The sequence below is a fragment of the Fringilla coelebs genome, assembly GCF_963513975.1.
Source record: "Fringilla coelebs genome assembly, chromosome: 1".
Taxonomy (NCBI): Eukaryota; Metazoa; Chordata; class Aves; order Passeriformes; family Fringillidae; genus Fringilla; species Fringilla coelebs.
In genome coordinates this window covers 58,691,684-58,707,814 of record NC_140028.1, presented here as the reverse complement: position 1 = coordinate 58,707,814, position 16,131 = coordinate 58,691,684, and the positions used below count along the sequence as shown (strand labels likewise).

At 37.4% G+C, this 16,131-nt stretch overlaps 1 protein-coding gene across 3 annotated transcripts in view; it reads left to right on the top strand.

Moving 5' to 3' along the window:
- The window catches only part of NETO1 (neuropilin and tolloid like 1), a gene marked incomplete at its 3' end in the record, with an annotated part of 61,595 nt that overhangs the window by 44,269 nt on the left and 1,195 nt on the right, over nt 1-16,131 (top strand). For 2 of the 3 annotated variants that reach the window (XM_084204952.1, XM_084204951.1), the window contains exons 7-9: nt 792-1,020; nt 11,814-11,927; nt 14,233-14,791. In XM_084204952.1, coding sequence (XP_084061078.1) covers nt 792-1,020; nt 11,814-11,927; nt 14,233-14,791 — 902 coding nt within the window. Of the gene's footprint in view, nt 1-791; nt 1,021-11,813; nt 11,928-14,232; nt 14,792-15,933; nt 15,995-16,131 lie in introns of those variants that run through there. The other variant, XM_084204953.1, reaches the window with a different exon arrangement.

Genomic DNA, 16,131 nt, shown 5'->3' with positions numbered 1-16,131 from the left:
TGAAATCCATATACATTCGAATATCAAATAATAGTCTTTCGTCCTCACCCCTGCTTCTTTTTAGGTGGATTTAAAGAGTTCTTTGCAAAGGACAATATATCTTTTACATTGTGAGACAATTAACTTGTATGCAAGAGACATAGGTTTCTAGGAGTTTACACAAAATATGCTTGATTTCAAACCACTTAAATTATGAAAATGTATATCATAATGCTTTGTTTAGGAGAGCTGAGGTGGTGGCCAGATCCTTGTGGAAACATAAGAAGATTAATGATGGAGTTCTGCCTGTCTCTCAGATTCTCACTTCCTGAATCAGTGCAGCAGAAATGTATGAGATGACACATTGACTCTGGGGAGGGAGCAACAATGATCTGCCTTATTATTTCACATGTCAGTCATGTAATAGAGCAATATCGTGCCAAGCGGTAAAAGAAGAAATTTCTATCTTATCTGTCCTTTAGCTTGAAGAACCATGGCACATACTTCTAAAAATAAAAGTATGTGTTTGCAAATTAGGACCTTACTGTGGGTAAGAACAAAGAAATAGCTAGATCTTCTGAGAAATTCTACTTGGAAACAAGACAAAATATCAGGAAGCAGAAAGGGTGCTCGGTTTGCCTATTAATGGCCTTCTGAGGAAGTGCCCTACGGATCACCAGCTCAAGAAAAATTATTTTGATGGAATTCTTGTGTACTCTTTCTCCTGCAATGTAGAGCAAAGTTGCTTAATGTTTTTTCAGTCATTCTCAAATGTCTGCACATGTTGACTTTGTTGTTTGATTGATTTATAGATCTATTTGCGATTTTTGGACTACGAGATGCAGAATTCCAATGAATGCAAAAGGAATTTTGTAGCAGTGTATGACGGAAGCAGCTCGGTGGAGGATTTGAAGGCAAAGTTTTGCAGCACAGTTGCTAATGACGTGATGCTGAGGACAGGCCTGGGTGTAATCCGCATGTGGGCAGACGAAGGCAGTCGAAACAGCCGATTCCAGATGCTCTTCACATCTTTCCAAGAACGTAAGGCCCTAATCAACGCATCTTCCTTTCTGTTTGTTCAATGATACAAGTCCCAAAATCTGTTGATATTTTCTTTACGCAGAGCAGTCACTGAAGCATGTTGCCAAACAAGCTGTATAAATATTCAAGCAGTTTTTATTCCAAGCATTTGTAGCGAGCGATATTTTTTAATGCAGCAGACAGACCACAAGAATCAAAACCAAGCAAACAGGTACAAGTGCTCATATCCAGTCATATAACTGTGACTTTTGTCTGATCCCCAAGATACATGAAAGTTTTTCCTTACACAACATGGAAAATAATACAACCCTGAAAGTTTTCATCAAGGCAGATCATTTTCTCTGAATTTGATTTTTCAGATCTCATTATGATATGCATTTGAAGAATACCTTATGATTATTTTAGCACAGGTAGTGGGTGTGTGCCTATAGCAGTGAACATATGTGTCAGATATTGTTAAGCAAAGAGTTTTGGGGTTTTTTGTAGCAACAAAAGCTTTCTAAAAGCCTTTCATATTTTGGTTAATATTCTCTTTATATGCCTTACTTGTGTTTATATTTTTATATGAAATCTGGACTCAGATAATAAGCAATATAGCCTGTAAAAGAAACAAAATGTAGTTCTAGCCAGTTTAAGAAAAGAAACAACCAAACAAATCACAAAAATCCTTCAACAAAACCCAATAGCTCCATTCACTGAAAACTATTGACCCAGATAATCCTGTGAAAGACCTGTGAAAGATATCTATTTGTTTCCTTTGATAGGAATAATACATATTTGGCCTCTTTAGAAAGGTGCATTTGTTTTAATGTGCTGGTTCATGTTAATTTTTAATGTGTTTTTGGTTTGTGCATCATGTGTCTGACAGAATGAAGGGTTTCTTTGTGACTGTCAGGGATTGGAATGAAGGCTCAACCCACCAAACACATTCTTCATCTGTATTCTGTGTGTGTGTACCCTGCAATGAGGCAACGAGTCTCTGTTGAGAGCAGCCTCCGTAATTCCTTAATTATGGCTCTGATTAAAAAATTTCTGACATTTTACATGCCTGAAACTGCATGCACTTCTGTACTCTCACACTAGCAGTCTTAGGGTGGATTATATCACTCTTGCCTGCAAATCAGGCTGGGGTCTGAAAGACACTGAGAACCCTCGGTTGAGATGCTACTGCCCTTTTCTCATTTCTGCAACTGGAGATGTCTTGAATATTCAAGATCTGATTCATTTTTTTCACAAGGCATCTTGATCTGTTACCTTAGAAACAACTGCATAGACACTGGAGGTTCACAGCATATAAAGAGCTGGAGAGTGAAGCACTATGATGACTAACTTGAAATGAAGGTTTGAATAAGTGTATGTTTGCAAAGCTCTCATATTTTAAAGGATAATAAGGAAAAATGTGGCGGTTTTTTTCTCTTGCAATATTCCTAATATATTTACCTGACATGCTACATCTTATAAGCTATTCCTTTCTTTTAAGTAGATGATAGTTTATACTGAAAAATATTCGACTGAGAAATTCAAAATACTAACATAATGTTCTTTCTGTAAATTTGCTCTGAAGAGTCATTGCTCACTAAAAGTTGAAAATTTATTAAAGGATAAATAATACTTTGAAATAGGTCTACATAGCCTGCTCATAAAAAATAGAAACTGCATCTGTGATTTTATTGCTGGGAATTAACTTTAAAGATTTAAAGGTGAGGCAAATGGTACTTTCTGTGTCTTGTCTGTTGTCCCTAAGTGCTGCCCTATGCCACACGCTGGTGCTGGCTGTCAGGAGCTGGCTACAACAGATGTCAGTGACACACACACTGAGACACAGCTCATGGCATGTAAACTGCAACGTCTTCAGCAGCGTGTGGGAATAATTAGATCATCTGCATGGAAGAGAAGGAGTGTCAGACCTCATTCAGGGAGATGTGCATCAGGGAACAGACACCTGTGTGTCTATTCAGGGACAAAGAAGGAGGGGGAAAAATTCTGTTTGGTTCATATAGAGCTGAGAAAGGAACAAAACAGAAGAATGCATTTATGTTGCAGTGATGTGCGTGGTAAAGAGTGACAAAGTATTTTCTGTTCCTGTGGGAATGACCAGGAGGTGTTGTGGTCTGTTGCTCCTATAGTTCCTCTCCTCAGTGTGGAATTAGGCAGTCGAGACTGTGAGCTTTCCCTTACACAAGGCTCTGCTTACTGGAAATGGTATCTTGTGGAAACAAGCTACTAAGCCTGAGCATTGTTTTCTTTCAGTGTAAGTCTATTCAGTTTATTCCAGTTGCAGACCCATTTCTTGGGGACCTGACATTTGTGCAGAACAGAGAAATCCTAAAGAGATATCTTTAATGATTGTTTTTATATGTTTCAATCAGTGTGCTCCAAATCCATTTAAAATATGTATGCATTTTTTTGTAGGCATCTAAAAAGTGGTCTTATAAGTTCCCAAACCTCTCACAGTGATTCTTTCAGAGCAGCAGGGCTATAAATATGTCTTAAGAAAAGGCATACAATGCACGAGGTTGTTAAATTTCCTGCACCAGAAAATCAGGAATGATTCTCATCATCGTCAAAATAGTAGTTGAGCTCTAAGTAACTCTTAATACCTGATTAATTCTTAATAGATGATAATTTATAGTGATGTTCTGATATTTCACTGTCAGCATTATTAACTATTCCAACTGTCATTTTGGGGTTTGTAACTCCTTGTATCCTTACCTTTTTAATTTTTAAGATATCTTCTAAGCATGGTCATATTTTTGTGCATGGCATTCACTGTTATACTAGATTTTAAATATGCAACAAATTAATATAAGAATCAGTAAAAGGTAAACAAAAATCTGGTATAATCAGAAGGTGTCTGTTCATCTGGTAAGAAGACTTGAAAAATGAGTCTTTGTTTTCTCACCCACTGACTAAATGTTCATTTCATTTTCCATGATTGAAGAGTGATCTCCAGCCTGATTAATGACAGACATGCTACACCTACAGCTTCTTCAAAGATCTGCTCCTCAGCAGACACACCTACGCTTTAGCCTAAAAGCAGATTTGTAGAACCAGGGCGTATGGCATAAGAGAAAAACCCTCTGTATGCACAGCAGACAAGATGTTCACTTCCCCAGCTCTGACTGCCCTCTGGTAGCACTCCTTCTTCCTGTGCCCATCACCCTGCACCACAAACCCCAGACCAGAAAGACTTCATTCCTTCTCTTATTGCCCCTTTGAGATCAAAGTCTGGTTTTAGAGCCCTGTCACACTCAACTTTCCTAATGAAGCACGAGTTCTATCATTTTATTTTTATGAACAAAACCCATATTTGGACAGAAGTCTAAGGCCATGCTTAGAAGAGTAGTGCCCAGTTTGATCAAGTGACAGCACTCAAGTCCTTGTTTACAGACGAGGAGGATCACCCAGCATGGGCAGTTCTTTAATGGCGAAGAGGGAGTGCAGGTATGCAGCACTAGGGACTGTGTTTTTGTGGCAAAGCTAAGGGAAGTACTGAGAAAGGGAACAGCAAGATGTTTAGTGCAACCTGTGAAGAAGCAGTTTCTCTCTGCAAGGACTTAGGCATGTAAACAGATTGCAGCTTTGCTGGTTTTGCTCTCTGCTTCCACACTAATATTTTAAAAAGAAACCATTGGGATTGCCTCGTTACTGGTGAGCACTCATCTGTGATTTTCTTCCCTTCTGTGCTATTTGCAGCTATCTCTAGTGAAAAACCCTCACTGGCTAAGCATCCCAGTGACTCTCTGACCCTGAACAAAATAATTATTTGTGGTGCCCAGAGTATTAACAGAACACAGGCTGGAGCTCTGAGCACAAGCTCCTGACCTGCCATTCTCTGGTGAGTTTGTCTATCAAAAAAACCCTGAACAAAACAACATGAAACCACATATAGGTGTTTTTCAAAGACTAGATAATTGATCTGTATATGATATTAACTACCCATAAAAGTTATATTTGTTTTTCACAGAGCTGTCTGAAGGTGACTGAGAAAGCATCAGTATTAAGCCCATCTCATTTTCAAGTTTCTAATAGCTGTTTTTTAACAAATCTTTTTTTATTAGTGGCAAATAATATTCTTGTAGTGCACAGTGCTATAACAATCTTAATTTTATAATTTTAATAAAGCAAGTGAAACTGCCTCTCAATAAATATTTTTCCTTGAAGAGACTGATAGAAAACTTCTGTTTCAAAGATGATTCAAAGAACATCCGAAGAATTTACATTTTCCTTCACTTATGGAGGAAAAAAAGTCTTATTTTTCATCAAAGAACAATGGGAAAATCCAAATGATCTGTACTTAAAGAATTTTTGTGTGCAGAGCATGATGCAATGAGCTATCTTGAGGAGAGGAGGAGTAGGTGTGAAATTTCCAGCAACTTCAGTGTAAAATGTTTCTCACATCTAACCATTGTTAAGATTTCAGAGTTTTCCCATTCACCCTTAGGAGGAAGCAAGACCTTTCAAAAATGTTATGACAAGAAAGGAAGGGGAGAAAGGAGGGAGAGAGATAGGCCTAAAAATAACAAGTAGGGTAGGAAATTTGTCTAAGATTATCCCATCCTGGCCTGAAATCCCTGCCTTGAAACAGGCTCAAAGGGTAAATCCACAGAGTTCAATGAAGTACAGCACAGACACCCAAGCTGGCTGGCTCAGCTAGTTCACACCCTGGAAGCAAAGGACGTGCACTAGCTGTGGATGGTGCTGAGAAATAGTGAGAAATACACTGGAGAAAGCACTGACTGAAGAGGAGCAGCCAGGCTGTGCACCAGTTCCATTACAGATCTGCTCTTAGCTCCATCTTGTAAAAATATTTTGGCCTGCCCATGACTGCAGTTGATATCCAGAGTATCCTGCAATGCCCAACAAAATGAATCTTAATGCACAGACAGTGTGTGTTTTGTTACGTATGTAATAATATCACAATGAGATAATAATTATTAATAACATGGAATATTTAATTTCCATACTGATTTACAAATTCTGTAATTTTGGAGCATAAATGCCTTACTTGTGACTATTTATTTTGTTGTCTGAGTGAAACTAGTGTATCTTTTTAAAAAATATAAATTATGTCTGCTTTTATTTCATGTAGCCTTGTAAGGATGTCATTTGAAGAACTATTAATATACTGTATGTTTCTCTGCCTTAAGGCTGTTCAGAATTACAATATTAGGGTTTTTTAATAAATCAAAAAGTGTAGATTATGGGCACATGCATTTCTAAAACCTTCCTATAGGTTACTACATTGGTTTCAAAATTTTTAAGAATTTTGAAAGCAGTAAACTTCAAATACCAAACAGAAGCTTTTTTGTATACTGTGCTGGAAACCTTCTGGAAATACAAATAATACAACAATCTCCTAATTTGTACTATAAACAGAACATATTTACATTCTCAGTAACAGGAAGAGGGTTGTTATTGTTACAGTTGGGGTTTTTAAACATAGGTTTCCTATACCTGAAAGAGACTGGGTTGGCATGTCTATTCCTGTTAACATGCTCATATATCTTCTAGGTTAAGAGCACCATCTTGTGTTCAGTGTAAATAGCTGTTGCAAAGAAGGAAATGTTGCATTTTAATAAATTCAAGAAATATAAAATTTGCTTGAATATTATGATACAAGGTATTCTTACACATAGCACTCACAGCCATAAAAAAGAAAATATTTTCATTAAAAATAATGCAGAATGGAAATGTTTGGTATTTTAATATTGTATATAGGATTTTATAAAAACTATTATTTTATATAAAAATAATTATTGGTTCAATTGCGAACTAGAAGAAGAAACTTTCATAAAATTTTTATTAGTTAGTGATTTAATTTAGAATATAGTATTTTTTTGCTGTAAAAATCATAAAAATCAAATAATTTATTAGAGACTTCATCAAGATATATCAGGTTGAATTATATGTGTGGTTCAAATTTTCTCAGTTATGTTATAATTATTATGAATTGTTTATTTTGCTGAATATGCTCTCTTACTTACTTCTAGGCCAGTACCTTGGTAGAGCTTGACTCAAGGCAGCTTTGAGACAGGAGAAATAACATAATTGTGTGTTCCTAGCTGTTACTTTTAATCTAAATATGAAGTCAGGGTTTTTTCAGAGAGCCATGGAAGGGATGGAAGGGACTCCAGGATATGGACTAGTCCAATCCTTTTTCACTAAGCAGGGTCAGTTACAGCAGGTGGCTCAGGGCTGTGCCCAGCTGGGTTTTCAATATCTTCAGTATTGGAAGCACAGCAATCTCTCTTGGTAAACCAGCTCTTGCACAGTGTTTGACCAGCCTCAAAGTAAAAGTTAGCTCTTGCATTTAAAGGGAATTTTCTGTATTTCCTTTAGTGTTCATTGCTTCCTGTCTTGTCCCTGGGCATTGCTGAGAAGAGCCTGGCTCTGTGTTCTTCACTCCATCCCAGTGGGTGTTTGGATGCATTGCCAAGAGCCTGCTCAAAACAGTCCCAGCTCTCTCAGCCTCTCCTCTCACCTCCAATATCTCAAGCCTTAAAGGCCTTCATGGCCTCTTGCTGGGCTCACTTGGGTGCAGAGGAGCCCAGAACATGACACAGCACTGCAGATGAGGTCTCTCCAGTGCTAAATAGGAGGGAAGCATCGAACCTCTCAGCCTGCTGACAATTCTGTTTTTAATGCAGCCCAGGACAGTGGTGCCCTTCTTGGCCACAAGGGTACATTGCTGGCTCAAGGTGATTTTCAAGGTGACCTTATTGCATACCAGAGCCTTTTCTGCAAGCTTGCTTTCTAGTCGGTCAGTCCCCAGCACGTACCCCTGCATGAAACTATTCCTTCCAAGGCACATGACTTTACATTTTCTTTTGTTGATCTGTTGAAGATCCTGTCTGCCCAGTCCAATCAGCAGGACTTTTCAGAGATAGTCATGAGTGGCTTGACTATCTCTGAAAAGTAGTGAGAGGTGTGAGTCCCCTACTGGGGGCATCGCAATAGGACCCAGGAGTTCATGTCTGTCCAGTTGACTGAACCTTCCCTAACTTCAGCTCCTTCCACTCAGAGAAGTCATATTTCTGCTGGGATCATGGTGCCCTACTGCCACCACTTATATGTATCCTTTCTGACTTTGAGCTTAGTCAGGAGCTCATTGTCCATCCATAACTGCTACCTTCACTTGATTTTCAGGCACTCCAGATATTCAACTGCTGAGCTTGGAGGAGGTGATCTTACAGAATCAACCAACTCTCCTTGAACTTCCAGGACCACCTCTCATGGCATTTGTCCACCCATACCCTTCAACAGGGAACTTTTGCTCTTCTGAGGCCCAAAATTATGATTGTGCTTTCTGGTTTGTTCCTTCTTTGAAACATCCCAAACTCCATCATCTCATGCTCCTGACATTCACCTTCCCAACAGATTCTTTATAAAAGTATGAGGAGCAGCAGAGCTACCCTCATCAACTCTGGGATTAGCTGTGTCAGGAAGTTATCAATGCACTCTGGAAACTTCCTGGCTTGCTTGCACCCTGCTGTGTTGCCCTCCACAAATATCCTGTGGTTCAAATGCCCATAAGGACCAGGGCCTGTGATTGTGCTGCTACTTCCACCTGCCTGAAGAGGATTTCATTGACTGCTTGTTCCTCATCAAGTAGTCCAGACACAAAGTACAATATTGGTAGCTTTCCACTGGGCTTTCCACTAATCATGACCAAAAAGTCACTTGGCTCCTCACCTGGGTGAGCTCTGTGCATTCCTGCTCTTCTCTCATATTAAAGGCATTTATAGTGATGGGGAAGACCATGGTGTGATAGAGGACAGCTTCTGGTGTGTGGAGAGGTTTGTGCTGCTTTATCTAGTTGAAGTTAATGATAGCAATAGTTTCCTTTTGTGAAAATATCCACAAGCTTGTTGTCACATATTACTTGATTCCACTGTCATCCTGGGTTCTGCAACAGCTATAAGACTGCATCAGGACCAGATCCATCTTGCTGTGAAAGAATCTGGTTTACCATCAGTTCATTTTTCTTTTTTTTTATTACTAGAATGTCCTTGATGTAGCATCCCAAGACTCCTTTGCTATGCCTTTTTTTGGGCAAGAAAGCAAATTTTCCCAATGTGCAACGGGACTGACAAGTTTTCAGCTTCCCTTTATGCTTTCATTCATTAAAAAAAACCACCTTAATTAGGGTAGGGGAAACACATTGACTTCTTGTCCACTTTAATCACTCCACATTCATGGGACCATAGAGAGAACCTGGCTATTTTAATTTTACGAACATGAACAAGGGGGGGTTGTTTGTCATTAGTTTTCTGAATCTTACATTTGGGTTTCTCTCATGCTAAATTTGCTGTACGGGTTCTGAAATGGTTTTGCTTCGCCATTCATCTTGTTTTGACATTTATTCACATATGATTTTTCTTCCTCCACCATTCAATAGCACAATTTAAGAAAGCTTAAATTTTCATTCATTTTTCCCTCTTTTTCTTCCTTTTCATTTCCAGACGTCCCTGTCAGCTTTTTGCATAATTATTCCTTCTTAAATCTGAAAAAGGTCTTTTTTATTGCTCTTTATTTTTCTCTAATCTATGGAACATTTCCCAATATTTTTTTCATTTGATAGAAAGTCTCACTCTTTCTTTTAGTGAAGAATAAAATAACCAATTGACATTGTTTTTTCCCATAGACTCTGCTCTTTCTTTGTCTTATTTTCCCTTCCTTGCTACCTTCCTTTAGTTCTCCTTTTCTACTTATCACCACTCTACTTCTGAATTCAGACAGGACTCTGTCCTTCTGACTTCACTACTAAGATCTTTCATTCCACTCTAAATGCTTTTTGGCATTTTGGTTGGGGTTTTTTTTGTTTGCTTGTTTGGTATGTTCTTTTTTTTTCCTTTGTGGGTTTCATCGCATAACCTATCTAATCCTGCAAATGTTTGTTTGTTTGTTTGCTTTTGTTCCCCATTTTTCCTGCGTCACTCCTTGAAGTTTCTCTGTTTGGTATTTGGGTCTTTTTTTTGGTACACTGTATTTTGAATGGATGCCTCTTTAGATCTTCTTAGGTTTCTCACTTCTTTTTACTCAGAGTAGGCAGTGAGACTGTTTCTGCATGTGGGAAACATCCTGAAAGATCCTCACCTTGCCTGGAAACAGCTAGAGTGTGAAAGGACGATTATGCCTTTGATGTGTTATCTACGTGGTGTGTCACATCATGATGTGGCACAGCCTTCATTGTCCCCAAGTGACAGCAACAGACAGATAAGGACTGTCCCTAAATATCCTCCCTTTTATAATATTCACATGTGTTCTTCTGATCTGCCCAGCATAAAGTAGAATCCTTTCTGTAACAAACTTAAAATGTGACCAGGTTCTCTGCACCTCAGGAGATAGTATACCAGATTTAAAAACAAAAATTGAACAGTGGATAGGCTGGTTGATATCTTCTGGATAAGAGGTACAGTATATATAGTGTTATATCTGAGTGAGTGTTTGCATATTTGGGGTGTGGTTTTTTTTGATTTTGATGGCATTTACTCTTTGCTTAACACACCATAACTGCTCCTAATATGCCAGTTATGGATATTTTAACTTAAACACTATTGGTAAGTAGAATTATTGACATGATCTATTGAGTCATTAAGTCCTGCAATACAAATCCTTTGTATTGTCCTTTGTTTGCAAACCACTAAACTATTCTCTCTGCTATGCATTTATGTTGTCATAGGAACTGCTTCTAAAGTTGCAGAGGAGAACAATTTCTGTGAAGTATCAAACTCGAAGTATGAGTAATTTGAGCATCATAACTTCTTTCTGATTAGCTAAGGGTCTTAGTTTATTATTTATCTCTCCCTTAAAAATAATTATAATAACACTTTAAGGTTCCTTGAACTAAAAAAAAATACATAAGGAGTTCGTTTTTGACAATTTAACGCTGACAAAGTTTGTAGCTCTTCTAAGTTACAGAAGTCTTTCTCATTTAAAGAAGAGATATGAGGAGCAATTTATCTCTAATATATTGTGCACTTTTGGAGCAATAGCTTCACAACCCCAACACCTAATGATCTCCCAATACTTCCGTAAACACCACAGTTTAGCAGCATCTTCAATACCTTCCAAAGGCTTTCAGGCGGTTTCTTCACAGTAATAATTCATGGACATTAATAGCACCATTTTCCTGCGGCTTTAATCTGCATGATTCCTCTAGGCCATAGGCTTCGGGGACACTGAAGACTGTTGTGCTTCTTTATCTTCATACTTGTAAACAAAAGGGTGCCTCTTAACTGTAGCCTTTTTTATGACTAAAACGTTTTTGGAATAATTTTACTTCCTCTGTGTATAAATGGTCAGACACCATTGACATGCACTGTCAAGTACTTGTCTTCGAGTCACACAAGTTTTCTTATAAAATTGAGGTTTCATCAAAAACTTTAAAGATGTTATCTGTCACTCATTGGATCAGTCTGGGATACAGTTAACTCTTTTTTGTAGCAGCCATAGGGTGATATGTTTTGGATCTGAGGTTAAACTGTTGATAACACATCAGAGACTACCCAGCAATGTTTGGAATCCAACCCACTCCATCCAGAAGAGCCATACTAGGGGAAGGTTCAGTCAGTTTTAGATGAAACTGAGAACCTCTTGCCACAGAATAATAAACAGTCTATGACTTGAGTGCTCTCCATGCTGCATGTTAAATATTTAATATGCACAAGGAACACATGTTGTATAGTTTTGTTCTATTATAGAATACATGTCCACTCCTAGATGTGTTTGTAGAGGAGAGCTGAATGATTTGCTAATTTAATATAATTTATCATTTCTCTCATTTTTAGCCCCTTGTGAAGCCAACACATTCTTTTGCCACAGTAATATGTGTATAAATAATACACTGGTCTGCAATGGACTCCAGAACTGTGTGTATCCCTGGGATGAAAACCACTGCAAAGGTAACACGTAGAATTGAAAAAGTTGTCATTTGCACTGCATGAGATACAGCATATATTCTTCAGTTTCTTACTAAGTATGTGCCAAATGGGTGAAAGCTCAGAAGAATAATTCGGAGAGAGCATACATGAAGCAATAGAGAAAATAAAGGAAGGTAAAAAAATGCCAGTGGATTTTACTTTTAGTGTTTTCATTTTTTCCTCTGGTGTTGTATTGGCTGTGTCCTGCTGCCTGTTTATGCACTTCTGGGAGGCTTCTTGACCACTTGGCCTCTGCTTTCCGTACAATCTAAAGTATAATTAAATGCTATATTTTGGTTCCTTTGCCATAGTTGCCTTTGTAGTGGAGTAATATATGAGTAGCAGGTGTCTTTTAGCTGTCTTTTTATGGGTATGCTATGCCCATAATAGTAAAGGAAGGTGGAATTAACACTGTAAGAAAGCAACCAAATCTACCTAAAATCTAGTGAAATTGAAGTGCAAGGAACAAGCTTGTAAATATTACATCTGGAAATCAGATGTAATATTTATTTCATAGGCAGGGGGTGATGTTCCTACCCATGTACTGACAATGGTTTCTAAATATTTCAGTGGTTCTGTTAAAAAAACCACACAAACAGGTCCCAAAACAGCATCTGTGTTGCCTTCAGGGAAAAGAGCTTAGCAAACTTACATTGCAGGCTAGGGAGACAGTTCACTTCTGTCTTGTATCCCCCTGTCTCCCCCCTATTGCAGATTTGTTCCTGAAAGCATGGGATATGCCAAATTTAGGAACCAATCAAGAAAAAAATTCAGAATGAAGTGGATTAGCAGTCAGCCCATAAATCTACTGAAGCCTGTAAAATCCTGACAAGCAGTGCAATAGGGTAAAACACAAATGAAAACATATACTTCAAAAGAACACAGCTAAACTTTGGCACAGCATAATATTCTTCAAAGAAACTAAACAGACAATTGGGAAATAATTATTCATTCTCTAGTTCTTCGCAACAGAGGAAAATAGAAAACCTTCATCACTCTTCAATTTCCAGAATGATTTTCATCTTTCCTTTGTCAAGTATCTTTTATCAGGTCTTGTGCATTTATCCTCCCTTGTTTTTCTGACTACAAAAAGGAGGTTTGCTGATTCCAGCAAAAATGTTGTTTGCTGCAGTGTTGTTTTTCCTAACTCTGCTTTTTCTCCAGAGTTTATGTCAGTCAATTAGAGAAACACTGAGTGAATCTGCAAGCTTAGACAATGATCTACTGAAGAGTTAAGTTTTGGTAACTAGGATATTTTGAAGAGATGAATGTTACTGTTTTGGTGCCAACAACTTCCATTTCAAAGGCTTTTTCTTAATTCCTTTCATGTGTCCTAGGTTGCCAGGAAAAATTACACTAAACTGGGTGTTAAAACTTAACCACAGTTGTCTTGCTATGCCTGAGAGAGACTTATGCAAACCCTTTCAACTTGAATTTCTACAAGGCTCAGTCACGATCCTGTCCTTGCAGCCTTGTGAAAGCCAATTACAGAGAAAGATGCACAAGAGGATGGGGAGACTGGTTTTATTTTATTATTTTACTTCATTTTTCCGCTTTATTCACATGCAGAATTTGCTGACTAACTTATTAGAGGCTCCCGAGTAAAGGGTAGTAGGTATGATCAGCTTTTGGATTTTTATGGCAGTTTAGAAAGGTTTTGGTAATTAATAAGGGGGAGGAAAAAAAGCAGAAATAACTTGCACAAATTTGTTGGTTTTTTTTTTGCTTTCTGAAATCTAAATTTGAATACCTTTTCTATTTTCTCCTGATTTAGCTTTTTCATTGAACGCTGCCAAAATTCCCATTCCACTCAAAAATATTAGACTTAAATCGTGTAAAATCTTATTCTTTCATAGGACCTAATGTCCTAGCTGCATATATTTGCTGGGAGAGAGAGAAAATAATGAAGAGAACATCTGTAAAAGTCTTGGGGGCTTTAGCAGTCAAATGGAGTTCAGAGGTGACACTGAAGCCATCTGCTTGTTATGGTGTTTGGATTTTATAAAAAATTGAAATAATTATTTTGTATAATTAAACTTGGGATATACCCTGAATAAATAAGTTTCCAAGTGAATAAGCACACAAAGGATTTGTGTGGCGCTTATTTGGCTTTCACAAATATCTGATTTCTTACCCTTTGCTTTTTTGTTGGTGAGATTGATTAAGGGAACTCAGAAATAGACTAGGCTCAGCCTTGCAGTAATCTGTGAACCCATTATAGTTGTTTATATTCTTGAACTGCAATTAATGCTGTGCTTTTTTTTTTTTTTTATTCCCTGTCACACAGAAAAAAGAAAAGCAAACCTATTGGACCAACTTACCAACACCAGTGGGACTATAATTGGGGTGACTTCTTGCATTGTGATCATCCTCATTGTTATCTCTATTATAGTACAGATCAAGCAGCCTCGTAAAAAATTTGTCCAAAGGAAAGCAGACTTTGATCAAACAGTGTTCCAGGAGGTGTTTGAGCCTCCTCATTATGAGTTATGCACCCTTAGAGGGACAGGGACTACAGCTGACCTTGCTGACGTTGCAGATGACTTTGAAAATTATCATAAACTGCGGAGATCCTCTTCAAAATGCATTCATGACCATCACTGTGGATCACAAGTGTCTAGTATTAAGGGCAGCCGTAGTAACCTCAGCACAAGAGATGCTTCTGTCTTGACAGAAATACAACCCCAGCCTGTAAAACCACTTGTTCAGCCCATGAACAGGAGAAATATCCTTGTCATGAAGCATAGCTACTCACAAGATGCTGCTGATGCGTGCGAGATAGACGAAATTGAAGAGGTGCCAACCACAAGTCACAGGCTGTCCAGACATGATAAAGCTGTTCAGCGGTCAGTATCAATAGATTTTTGATGAAGACTAACTATTGTGTAAGGACTTGATTGCCCAAACCTATTCACTCTTTGATCAGTAAAGACATATTTTCTTTCTTCTTTATTTATTGTTTAAATTTCTGTTTCCTGATAGCACATGCCATTATATTATCTCCTTCTGTCTCTCTTTCTCATCTCTTCTCCTCTTTCCTGAAGGATCCTGTATCTCCGTTTTACTTTTCTACTTTCTTTCTTTTTCTTTTACGGTTTTGCATACACCCTCATGCATACACACACAGGTCAATAGAGAATAGGTTCAATTTTTAAAAACCAAAGATTGTGTGAATTTAGATTTTTGGAACTGCCACATTACATTTCCTTGTAACAGAGGTGGCCTTGAATATCATCCACTGTTGGTCTAACCATCTCTAAATAAATTCATCAAAAAATTAAAGATACATGTATCCATTTTGATGCATGACACAAGAGTGAGGAACACAGTCCTGGAGTAAGGAAACCCCTTTCCTCATGGCACATTACCTTTTCTATAATGAATGACAGTATTTCCAAATCTTTACTGTATCTGTTCCATTATTGAACACAGTATTTTGGTTTGTCAAATAAACACGGATAGACAGATTGGAACATGAGACAACATAATGAACACATATATATTTACATATAAAATGAATTAAAAGGAATATTTTTAATAAATTAAAAAAGAAAAATAAAGGTTAATATTTTTAATAAAAGAGCTATTTCTTCTGTGGATTGCACTTTGAATTGCTATAAATATGAATGATTAAAAGTTTACAAGTAAAAGAAAAAGAAAAACAAAAAATTTATGAACAATTTATTTGAAAAGGAATACATAACCCTTTTTTAATATATTTGTGTTTTCTCTTGCATGCATTATTTATGCGTTTCTTGTTATTGTTTACATGCCCTCCATATTTTCTTTACACATTAAGGTATTTCTTTCTCAAAAAAAAAAAGACAGTTATTTGGCTATTTTAATCCAATTGCATGTCTATGTAAATTACTTCCTTAATATCTATCAGATTATCAAAGTGTACCGTTTATAAAGTATCTATATGCATATATTTCTTTTATTCTATGCAAACACTATTATTTTGAATGAAATAGCCATAACATTCCAGGTTCTGCCTCATTGGGTCTCTAAGCAAACATGAGTCTGAGTACAACACAACTAGGGTCTAAGAGAAAAACCTGAGGTAAGTAAACATATCTATACAGCAATTGAACCATCTGTTGCTTTCCATTTTATTTGTTACATTGCTAAAATGCATATTAGGTCTCAAATTGTATGTCATCTTGTATGGAAACAGGTTTGAATG